Genomic DNA, 12,612 nt, shown 5'->3' with positions numbered 1-12,612 from the left:
ATATATTTGTTTTGAAAGTGAAACTGGCAAGAACGTCCCATTGTTCCATAAAAGATTTGGCAGACAGACAAGGCACATACAGTTTTATGGATTCGGTGAAAAAAAAAGAAAGAAAAAGATTCACAAAAATCCCCATTTTCTCTGATTTGACTCGAACTAAATACTGAAATACGTTTTCTTTTTGGAAATTTGACAGCAGCCTCTGTACCAACATTTGTAGCACCTGCAGAAAGTGTCAAAATTTTCAGTTCTTAACTATTTTTCTATCAAATTTCTTAGCATGGTTTATCGCATTTAGGGTAATTTTACTTGCGTCACAGGTCAAAACGGGTCAAATACGTCCCCGAAAAGGACAAACTTTCGGTTGAACACTGCTGCACGCAGTCAAGTGTCTTTCTTAAAACCCAAAGAATTATAGAAACGAGAAAAACCTGAAGTCTATGCTGAAAGATGTCCAGTAAACAGAGGGTTAAATAAGGGAGCTGATAGCTCACCTCAGCTGCCTGCCTCCACCATGCTGCCAGCTGGGATATTTGCATAAACAGTGAAGGAGAGAGATGGATAGAGTGAGAGAAGAAAAAAAGACTAAGAGAGGAGGGGTGCATTCGGCCCAGACACTCCCACAGCATATAAATCCAAACCATACTGAATTTCTCAGACAGAAACCACACGTGGAGCTCGACTCGAAAGGCACACAGCTAGTGGCTGAGGCACTGAGAGAACGGGACAAAGTTTCGAGGAAGCCAAAGAAGCTGTGCGAAGACAGACGAAACACAGTGGACGTGAGTACAGAAGGCATAAAGGCAGACAATATAGTCAGTGGAAGCCTTTGGTAAAAAGCAAGGAGGACATTTTTATGCTGCTTCATAAAAGAAAAAAAAAAAAAAAAAAAAAGAAAGCCCAGAATTTCCATGAGGTTTCAACGCTGACGTGACATCCACGAAGGAAAGGAATCAAAAGTGAGGAGTGAGTCACAATCCTGCGATTTTTATATACTGAGTGATTGCATGACCAACACTGCATGACTCTGGACCACATCTGAAATCTGAGCCAAAAGGTGCTCTAGAGGTTTTTCTTCCACGTACAAAATGTCATTTGCAATGGTGCGTCCAGCCCCAAACCGCTACCTATATTCTGACATCTCAATGATGTCCGAGGACGACGAAAACGGCAGCGAGAGCTCTGGTTCGGATGACCGCTCCTTCCGAATGGACGCCTCTGGCTACGAGCTCAAGGTGGCCGGCAGGAAACGAAAACCAGGCAGTGGAGGAGGGCAGATCGGAGGCATGATCCCGAGCATCTTAAGCGGTCCACCAGGGGAGAAACCGCAACGTAATGCGGCCAACGCAAGGGAACGAGACCGCACCAACAGCGTGAACACGGCCTTTACAGCGCTCAGGACTCTAATCCCCACCGAGCCGGCAGACAGGAAGCTGTCTAAGATCGAGACTCTCCGCCTTGCTTCCAGCTACATCTCGCATCTTGGGAATGTCCTGTTGGTAGGCGAGGCCTGTGGTGATGGTCAGCCGTGCCACAGCGGTGGCCCTTCGGCGCCTTACTACCACCATCACGGATCACCTACACGCGATTCGGAGAATTCGCAGCCCAAACAGATCTGCACTTTCTGCCTCAGCAACCAGAGGAAAATGGTGAGTGGCAAACATAGATGTCTGCCCTGAAATATCCTGCAAACTTAACGTGCTGAAGGACGAATCTACTGCGTTCAAGGCGCAGCTGCATGACAGATACGTACGTTGAGTAAATTCTCCCAATGTTTAAGTGATTTGAAGAATAAACGGACATTCAAATTATAGGATGTGAAATCGAACATGCTCGTGATTTTGTCATGAATTGGAAAATGAGATTTTGGGTGATGTCTACTGACTTCATGTTTAAGACCAAGCTAGAACTATGCATTCGGACATTAAATCTAGTCGGCACACATACTGAGCCACATTGATATACCCTTAATGTGTACACACTCAGTCAATGCTGTTAGCATTACTTCATGAAAAGTCTTCATTTATTTAAATCATTCAATTTGATCAACAAGAGAATATCAGGCAGTATGCACATGTCTGTCCTGCCACCGGTCCTTTACTTAAGTCTATAACGCAGACATCATAGAGCATTACATAATAATATGTTAATCACATGCTAGCGATCAGCTTTATACACAATAACACCAAACAAAAAAAAGAAGAAAACGGTCACTTAAACCCTCACAGAAAAGTGGAGCAGGTGTGAAATAAACCCCGGTCACCTGTATCGTTCATTAAGCTGGACAGGTTTTTTTTGGTTCGATACAACCACCAGACTGTGCGTTTTTCTCCATTTAGAAATGTAAAGCACTCTAAAAACCCAGGTTAGTGAAAACAAATGAATGAATAGACTGAAATAGAAATCACGAGTGTATATGCAGAACTTATGCTGAATTAAAAACATGAGCATGTATGAAAAATGGGCCAAAGGGAGATATAAATATGCAAATGTAAATGTTCCGTGAGCTAAATATTAGGCCCAAAGCATTGCGGGAACATCTGTCAAGCAGCTCAGCACCATCCGGAGCGATTTACACTCTTGTTGTTTTTAAGTTCTTCCGAACTGCTCAATTAATAACCCTGTCAAGCAAAACACACCGTGGAACTCACTTAAGACCAAAAAAAGAGAAATTTCACAAAGTGGAGTGTGTGGAAATTTCTAGAATATTACACAAACACGCACGCACACACACACACGAGCACACACAAAACCAAGTAATCTAAATCCTCTTCACAGGTTCTCATTGCACCAAATTTGTCAGGCAAAGCAGCAAAAAACAAACGTATTGTACCACTCGAAAAAGGTCAAGACCACAGGCATCCAAACCCACCCCTGACTGACCTCAGCGAGTGAAACGAGTACATATGTTGTGCTGAAGATTAGACAACTGTGTTGAGGATTTCTGTGCCACTGGGATATTTAAACCAGACCGAGCTCTGCCATGAGATCTCGCCAAAACCGCATGCCTCAGCCCGGCTTATTACACAGCAACACGCTGCTCGGCCAAGACTCACTACTTTATTGTTTCTAAAGGGAAATAACACGTTTATTGAAAGGAGGACACTAAGGCAATATGAATGTTTAATTGTTGGAGAAGTTCGGAATGTTGAGATAAACCACAGACAGGTCAGTGTGAAGCACCGAGTGAAGCAAATAAACAAAATATTGTGGCAGACAAAATAACATCTTAGTATTCTGGATGCAGGCTCAGTGTTAGATCAAATCTGAGGTAAATTCTATTGTTGTTTGCTGAAACATATTTCCAGAATCGATACCTGATAAATTAAATTACTCAGAACCAAAAGCATTGGAAAGATGTAGACCAATGAATGTCACATGAAAAAAGTAATAGAAAGGCAATAATACAAATTTTCTGGAAAAAAACCCAACAAAAACATAGTAAGTGCTTATCCATAGAGTATAATATTTCTACATTGAAGAAGGTGCTCTCTCAACTGGACACACAGGATAGAAGGGTGGCGTGAGTGAAAGAGAGGAAAAGGCTGGAGTGGAGGGTTTTAAAGGCGTTATAAACGAGATTAAAAACGAGACTCGTGTGGTGACGCTTTTTGAGGCACAGAATCGTCTTTGGGTTTCCTCTCTGAGGTAAAGACAGCTGAGCAGGTCACTAATCAACAAAACGAGCAAAGTCCAGAGCTGTGCAGTTTTTACGGCGTCCTTTTATCACTGGCATACGGAGAACTCCATTTGTGCGAACTTTAGCAAATGGCATCGTTTATTACATGTTTACCTTCAAAACAATCGAGGCGTTACATCTGTTTAGCACCTTTCCACAGCGAACTATGTTATAGAAGAAGATTGAAACGTTTAAAGGAAATACCTAAAATGTGGTAAAACAAATAAAAAAAAAACAAAAAAAAAAAACAAAAAAAAAAAACTACCTCACTTTTTTTTTTTTTAAACTACTGGCCAGACACGCTAACAAAAACAGTCCAGCCTTTTAAACTCTATTTAACGGAGTCTATTAAAAGCTGGTGATCTAATCTTCGTCTGCACTCTGCCCCAGATACCGTGTATGACATCATTACCTGTCAACCTACGAACCCAAATATTTGTGTTACGTCTCAAGTCAAAAGAAAAATACCGCTGAGGCTTCAGAAAAAAGTGTGTGTATATATATATATATAAAAAAAAAATTTATTAACTTTTTCTTTCATCTGTCGCTGATTATCCATTTACAACAGACGTTAAAATGAATGCAGAGAAAAAAAAAAAAATGCAGACAGAAAGAGATAGACAGACAAGAGAAAGAGAGAGAAACACATAAAAGATATATATAGAGAGAGAGAGATAGAGAAATTGAGAAACGAGCCTCAGGAACGATGCCATTGCATCTGTTCTTTCTCTCAGGTGTCCGTGCGTTTGCGTGTGTGTACTACAGAGTGGAAGGTGAGCCCATAAAAACACCAGTCGACTTGATGCCTATTGAATGTGAAGTTCAAGAGCATAACCGACAATTTTCTCGAAAAAACGGGTCAGAGCAAAAAGAGCGAATATTTTCTCAGCTGAATAACTGAATCAACCGAATTTCATGCGCATTTTATTCATGCTTCACGAATCTAATCAACATTTCTTCTCCGTGTCCTTCACAGAGCAAAGACAGAGAAAGAAAAACAGCGCTGAGGAATTAATTCCCGAGACGACTGAACAGTTGGACTCGAAGATTTGAGGACAATCACAAACTTTGGACTCGACTTGTGTATATATACATGCAAATAAAAAAACATATTTAATGATTTTATGTTAAACTACACTCTGACCCTTATGCTCGGTCTGGAACGCGATCACGCTGATGAACGAACCTCTCAGACTGCAGTGTGTGTGAAACAATTGCACCGTGGCCTTAAAGGTAGCACAGATTTCTCACTACCACTTAATAGGGACCCCCACATTTTCCAGTTTCAGCACAGAGCGGATGCAACAGTATTCACCAAAATGGAAATCTGGACAACAAAACCCCCCCACCACATATTCGAAGATGAGCTGGTGAACATCCGGAAAGAGGAGCAGTGCTGCGGTTTAAACTGGAACTGTACCATCGTGACATAGTGACGAAAAGGGAGAAATGAAGAACAGATATAAAGTTGAAGGAAGACACTGTGAGCGCCTTCAATTTATTTGTTCGGGTGGACAGATGACGAGACGCGTGTCCTTTACCAAACTTCTCTGAAATGTGTCTTGCTAAAATGTGCATTTGGTTAAATTATAAAAAGCCAAAAACTATTTCAGAAATTTGAACGGAATATAAATGTATGTTAAACGTGGCAAAATTCATATACTCACTGTTCATTCAATTAAAAAAAAAAAAGAAACTTTTTTTTTGTCTTTTTACTGTTATTTAGAGTTTTATTTTTTATTTTTTTACCTGTATATACTGTCTTCACTTAAGGCTTAAATGGTCTGTAAATCACCCCCGAAGGAAGAAAAAGCAATTCATCATACCATCATCTTTCATCTATGACCTTCACAGCAAAATGGACTTTTCTTTTTTCTTTTTTAAGAGCATGAAAAAACGGCTTAATCGCAAGAAATAAGCTTTACATGTGTGGTCATAATTAAGCCTCCATTAACAGACACAATAACCAGTAGCCCTCGGAGGCGTTTCCTGAGTTGTAGGTAGATGAGGTCTGGACGGTTGAAATAACTTGATTCACTGCCCACAGAGTTTCCAAGCACCAAAGCTTTCAGCCCTCTCGAGATCACTTTGGACCGAGAAGAAAAAAAAAAAAAAAAAAAAAAAGGATGACTTTCACCAGCATGGGTCAGGTTACAAGTACCAGTCTAGTCTCTGACTCCTACACACGATCCTGCTGAGAGTTTTTTCTCTCATGTATATACCTCTGAGAGGCGTGCTGTCAGACACTCATCCCTGATCAGCGTGAAAAGCACAGCGCCACATCCACACAAACCCAGTAACCTTCTCCACCTCCCCACAGACTCTGCTCCAGACTCGTTATGGCGCTGACATAAAGCACAAGTATTACAATTCGATTGAACCAAATCGTTTTTTTTTTTTTTTTATGCACGAATCCGTTTCCTTGCATTCGACAGGCACAGTGCAGTTCAATTAATCACCTTGAATGTTTTACATTTAGAATCCAAATAAATGTAAATAAATGATAAACTATTGAAAAGTTAAAATAAAATTTCAAGTGCAAATGTGAGTACACTTTCCCCCTTTAGCCAGGATAGATTTCCATGGAGTTGAACATCATGTGCAATAATATTATTAGAAGTGCACGTCAAAATCCATCATACTCATATAGACATATGAGCGATTAGTGCATGAATGTACCAAAGCGTTCCACCTTTATTAAGCTTTTCCCTCTAACCAGACCGTGACCATCTGCAGAGACAAACCGGTCATACCATCAGGGCTCACAGGCCATTTTCAAGCTCCGACTTCACAGCAAGAGACTGGAAGTGACTGTAATAATGGTCCCAATGGCCAACTTTCCTCTAGACCCGAGTCTGTCTGGAGGATGGTTAGCAGATGACGAGCAGACTGGTCTGGCCCGATTCTACTCTGCTTAGCATCAGCTTGTTTTGCTCCAGGCATCCCATCCCAAAAAGCGTGGCACTTAACTGAGGGAGAAAAAAAAACAATCGTACACTCCGTTTTCTCAGAGCTGGAACCTTCTAGCACCCCCTTATCTGAGTCAGCTGTGAGCCTTTATCACCTTTATCCCTGTACCCCCCCCCCTTACTTTCATCATCCTTTATGGCCCAAACCCCATAAAATAAATTCCATCATTATTTCTAAAAGACCAAAATCCACAATCCTGGAATAGAGGTCAATTAGAGGTCAACCAATTACTCATAGAAAAAAAAAAAAAAAAAAAAAAACCCTAAAAGGCTGATGTTTGCTGTTGCTTCCAGCATTGACTTGCCATAGGACTCCTGATAAATAAATAACCTGGAGATTCTTGTACACAGGGCTTCAACCTTGGAAAATGCATGTGGAAAGTTTGCATTTTGGCAAAGCGGGTTTCAAATGGGTTTCCCACCTGGCCTCTGAGCATCCGGTACATCACTCAGAGAAAGTCGTTATTTATTGAAAATTAAATATCTAATGATGCCCTGAAGCTTTCCTCACTACAGACTCCAGTATTATGACAGAAGTGAAAGCCATTTAGTTGGGGCCAGGCGAGCAAACAGTTTGCCCTGAGATTGCAACTTTCCTCTCCTTAACCATTAACCGAAAACATCCAGATGTTAGTTGCATACAGATTTTTTTTTTTTCTCGTTACACACCAGGTTAAAAAATATGCATATCGGCATTTACGACTGGAAGGTAAACACTTCTTTCACAGAAAGTCATGGATAAAGTCAGCGTGCGATGCCAGGGAGAGAACTCGCCTCGGTTGGCTTTATTTCGGTAAAATGCTGGATAAGGAAAAATGAAAAGATGAAAATCCGTCATGACTGAGTGAACTTGTGTGTCGTTTATCTTTGTGATGGAGGATAGATTTTTTTTGTCACAGGTATGTGTTCAGGGAAAAAGTGCTGAATGCTCCTTCCTCTAAAGCCTCTGTATAACCCCTTCTGACCCACAGCAGGATTTCGCTCCAACCCCCAACCCCCCGATGACAGCGCTCGCTGGCAGTTGGTTTCAATCAAGCCTTCTGGCCGGACACACGTTGGGCCAACAGGGAGCTGTGTTGAAGACCGGATGAAAAGGAAATCCTAAAAACGACGGAACGACAGGTGGCTAGTTTGGCAGAGGCTGAAAATTCATCTCTCCCCAATCCTTTCCACCCACCTACCCCCCCTCCTTCCCCCGCCTACCTCCACACACCTGCAAGAATCTGCCCCAACTGGAGAGCGGGGTGCTGCTTGCTCAGTCCGATCGGCATGCGTTTCACAATCCACCTAGTCACGTTCCCCCGGACCACCCTCGTACTCGCTACCCCGAAGCCCAGACAAGTGCTCTAGATCAACATTCCCCCGTCGACTTAGAAAAACACGTCCCGGCTTCTCCTTAAATGGACTATTAAAAAGAGATTTCCTGCTGATAGCGCAGTGACGGGCCAAAATTCCACATAATTTACGAGCGAGCTGTCAATTTTATCACTGTATTGATTTCAGCAGATTGAAGAAGACTAAAAGCAGACCTTTGTGTCCTCGCGAAAGGAAAGTGTTTCGACTGTTCATTTACTGTGTGCACAAAAATCTAAATCTCTCACTTTCTTAGTTCACGGCCGAGTCTAGTTACTCTGGTATAAAGGAGGGTAGGAGATTCCCATGAAGAAGCAGGAGTTTCCCATGTGACCGCATGAACTTGTACGTGTGCATTTTAATTGGATAAACTACGAAGGTCAGTCTAACATGTTAGGTTGGAATTAGGTTTTGAAGAAAGAAAGCTGGAAGACATTCACTATAGAGGAGCCTTTCATCACTCCTGGTCTCATGTCCCGATTATCCTCTTCAGTAGTGTAATCATGAGCTGTAGTTATTATATCATGACACTAGTTGCCTCTTAATTCTCATCTGCAAATTCACTGCCGGGATCCACTGTGACGGATAAGTGCGCCAAGCGGATTTTGTTGAACATTTGTTGGTTCGTTCAAGAGCGTGTTCAGAAGAATTTTTTTATATAAGCAGTGTTAAAAATCTAATGGTGGAATCAGATTGAAATGATTTGAAGAGTGAAGGTTTGGAGCTGATCATACTGCATCATGGACAGGAATGCATTCAGAGTCCAGCTCGAACGTTGAAGTCAATGCTTATTCAATTCTGAATGACATATTCAAATAATTTGTTTTATGGAGAAAATTTTGGGACATCTTCATTTTCCAGCCATTTTCCACAAACTGTGACCATAAAGTTAAAGGCAAACGATTACCGTATTTTTCGGGCTATAAGCCGCTACTTTTTTTCCACGTTTTGAACCACGCGGCTTAAACAACGAAGCGGCTTATGAATTTTTCCTGGGTTTTTCCCGGTTTCACAAACTTCAAACAAAAAAATTTTTAACCCCATAACATTAGACCAATAAAATTTCCGAACGGAAACTAAAAGAAACGCACCTCACCTGTGTTCTTAACTGCAAGGCATCGGGAGAAAAAAAACTTTTTTTTTTAAACGCACGACAATGCCAAAAGATGAACTCCCAAAAGAAATACTTGTGAAAGGAAGGAGGAAGACAGTAAACAATGACTTACTTGGTCGGCTACTGTTTAGATACAAGCCGTTGTAACGCGTTGAGTCTGGGTGAAGGGAGAGCTCACTAACTCCAGTTGCAACAGAAATCATAAGCACAGACAGGTTTCCAAAACTCATGCTTTTTTATTTTTCTTGGCAACAGCGTTACGGGTGAGTCAAAGAAACTTAAAAAATGAGCATCAGAAAATAATAAGGACATAACCCTCATCTTGCACACATGCAGTAATAGCGGAAATATGCAGTGGCATGCTATTCCCAAAATACCGCTATGCTCCTCAAGGAAGAGCAACATATTTCACCCGTGTGTAAAGTGTCTTTCGTTAAAGCCTGTGTAAAGTACATTAGTTTCAGTGTAGTTTTCAATTTATTGACAGGTGCGGCTTATGTTCAAAATAAAAATATTTGTAAAATTCAGTGGGTGCGGCTTATATATGGGTGCGCTTTATAGTCCGGAAATTACGGTATATAGGATGTCATTGGATGTGGTGGCATTATATTTTCCCCTTACTTTTTCTTTCATCTAGTAGAACCAAACCTGTTCCAGCATAACAATACCCATGTGCACAAAGCCAGCTCCATGAAGATATGCTTCACATGGTTTGGAGTGGAAGATTTTGAGTGGTCTCCAATTGATCTTTTGAGCACCCTTTAGGCTAAGGCTGGATATGATCAATTTAACATTCATACTGTGATAAACGGGGCCATGAAAATCTATATAATAACTATTTAAATGAACTTTATTATTATAAGACACTCATTATTACTTCACAAATTATTCATTGTATATATGAATTTTATGAAATACTTTTTAAATAAACAAATAAATACATTATTTGAAACTGTGCCTAATTTTAATAATTTATTTGTTTACAGACATCATTTAAAACTCCTATAAGGTTTAAACTGACAAACTGATTAATATACGGTGCAGGAGACTCCGGCTGACGTCATCCTGCAGGCTTTAGATCGTCGTGCCTCGAAAAGTACAAAGACTATGGGTAAAAACTTCAGAGCTCTCTCAGACAGTGGAAAATGTAGTCATCTATGGGTTATGCAGCACCAACTGCATTTTTTTACACCGTTAATAGCTACATTGACTTCCATAAAGGAAGTTTTAGTGGTGCTTGAGGGCTGGAAATGATTATTTTATTCCGGTGTTAAAAAAACGGGCTGTTGAGGTTCCTGATCTGTGGCGTATTTATACCACTCTGGACACTGGGCATTCTTAGCAAATATCGTTTTCCAATGAGTTTTAGGAGAAAAGTAGTAAAAAAAAAAATTTTAATAAAAAAAAATAAAAAATAAAAAAAAAAGACGACGACAAGGAGCAAAGCATACGCATTTGCATTTTGGGCACATAAGTACATCCAAACCTCTTCAAAAATGTCTATAAAACCTGCTGTGAGAAGCCAAAGCTTATGCTCCAACGTTATAAAAGCAGATAGCAGCTTTTTGACAAAGTTCTGGCTCAGTGTACTTGTGATTATGCCGCTACCTGAGCTGATATGCTAGAAGGACAAAAGTATTGGGACAGTGTCCAGCCATAGGGGGTTCTTCCCCAAATTATTTTCACAAAAGGCACATAATTGTAGTGTTTTGGTTGCTGTAGCATTAGATTTTCCCTTCACTTAAACTAGGAGATCCAAGCCATGACTATGCACAAAGCCAGCTCCATAAAAATATGTTTCACATTGGCTGGAGTGAAAGATCTCCTGCTATAGAGCTTTGACCTCTATTGTACTATAAACACCTTTGAAATATATGTGAATGCTGACTGCACCCCAGGCCTCCTCACCTCACCTACATAAGTAACCAACACCCTTGTGGCTGAATGAGTTCTCACAAATCTCCACAAGCGCACTCCAAAATCTAGTGAAGCATCTTAACAGAACTGCAGAAGGCATTATAACAGCGAATGGGGGACTTAGTGTGGAGTGGGATGGGTCAGGTGTCCACAGGTGTCTTTTGTCCAAAGAGTGTATCCATCTTACAATCTTAACTCATTTACTCCTGCCTGCTTGCTACTGGTGATTCGAGGACTTGGGAAATCTGTTTCTCCTTAAAGGCTCAGAGTTTCAGATGAATAAGATACATGTAGCACTAAATCTGCTTTCTGTTAAATAATATTAGATTGATATTTAAACCATAAACTCTGAATGTCTGGATTTGAAATGAGGGAGAGAGCAAAGGCAGCTCTGTGCAATTCTCTATGGTCCAAGAACATGATTAATACAAACCAATACAATATAATCTCTATTCTCAGAGATAAAGACCAAGCACAAAGCTTTCTGCACAAGAATGCCTACTTATTTGTATTTTTTGTAAGCGTCACTTGATCTTAAATGTAAAGATTATCTAAATGAGTGGATGCAGCTACAATTTGCTTTCAAGACAATTATCAAATAAAGGAAAAGAAAATATGCAGTGTAAAAAAAAAAAAAAAGAAAACAACAAAAAAAAACCCATAGGATTCTTATAGCCATTTCTATGACATGAACCTCACGAATACATGCCGATTTCTCCATTCTCCATCTTGTATTCCCTATACAGCCTGTATAGTCAATAGCTGAACAATTCCAAATAAAAACGGTCCTCAAACTTCACTTTTTCTTGGCATCAGAAGTCCAGAAATGCTTACAATACAATTTAAAAGTCAGCAGGTCAAAGGAACACCAGAGGCAAGAACGCAACATCCCTTACCAATGAAATGGTTCATTTGAAGCGTTTTAAGAGTTAAACTCGGTATGAAGTGGGACGAAGGCTTGATATGACATTATGGAAATCCACTGAACTGTGGGAGGGAGGTGAGGGATGGAGGAATAGATGGATGGACGGATGGATAAATGTGTGTATACTTTAGGGAACAAGCAAAGGTGGTTATTAGTCATGTGCAGATGATTCATCACTTCAACATAAAGTAATGGAAATCTCGGCCTGCTCTCTGCTTAATTCACTATATGATCCGCCTGATATCGAAAGGTCACCCGTTCAGGCGGGACATCGTTGCGTTGTGAACCTGCGATACGTTCCGATTTGACACATCGACGAGTGTCTAATACCATCGTCTCCGACACGACGGCTCAGCAAAGATGCGAAACCACCTGGTTGACTTGTCTAGCGTGCGCTCATAACACATGCAAGCTGCTTCCTCTCAGAATGCACAATTTCTCCACATGAATACATTACTCCTTCATATGCATGCTCAGACAAACATTGCGAATGACCCTCCTGCCCTTGTGCGGTGCACAGCTCCTGGTAACGATCAGGTTTTTTTTTTTCCTCTTGCAGTAGCTGCTCGGTGGCCGGAAGACGAAGTCGCAGTCTGTCGTATTCCGTAATGTGTCTTCATTCATATTGCTGAGCACATGGAAAAGCCATTCCAAA

The 12,612-nt window shown here is 40.8% G+C and overlaps 2 protein-coding genes across 2 annotated transcripts in view; one reads left to right on the top strand and one right to left on the bottom strand.

Moving 5' to 3' along the window:
• bop1 (BOP1 ribosomal biogenesis factor) overlaps positions 1 to 12,612 on the bottom strand; it is a 59,417-nt gene that overhangs the window by 26,794 nt on the left and 20,011 nt on the right. The gene's annotated exons all lie outside the window — the stretch shown is intronic.
• scxa (scleraxis bHLH transcription factor a) lies at positions 657 to 5,558 on the top strand. Its single transcript, XM_083523250.1, has 2 exons — positions 657 to 1,649; positions 4,656 to 5,558. The coding sequence occupies exons 1-2, from the start codon at positions 1,089 to 1,091 to the stop codon at positions 4,692 to 4,694; spliced, it is 600 nt and encodes a 199-aa protein (XP_083379376.1). The 5' UTR covers positions 657 to 1,088; the 3' UTR covers positions 4,695 to 5,558.

This window comes from Silurus aristotelis, assembly GCF_946808225.1.
Source record: "Silurus aristotelis genome assembly, chromosome: 21".
Classification (NCBI taxonomy): domain Eukaryota; kingdom Metazoa; phylum Chordata; class Actinopteri; order Siluriformes; family Siluridae; genus Silurus; species Silurus aristotelis.
This window is presented reverse-complemented; position numbering and strand designations above follow the sequence as displayed.

What these genes read in the sequence shown, in the direction of transcription:
- scxa (XM_083523250.1), top strand. Translation starts at nt 1,089, where the DNA reads ATGTCATTTGCAATGGTGCGTCCAGCCCCAAACCGCTACCTATATTCT. An exon ending in TCAGCAACCAGAGGAAAATG is followed by an intron (nt 1,650 to 4,655) that starts GTGAGTGGCAAA and finishes TGTCCTTCACAG; the next exon opens with AGCAAAGACAGAGAAAGAAA.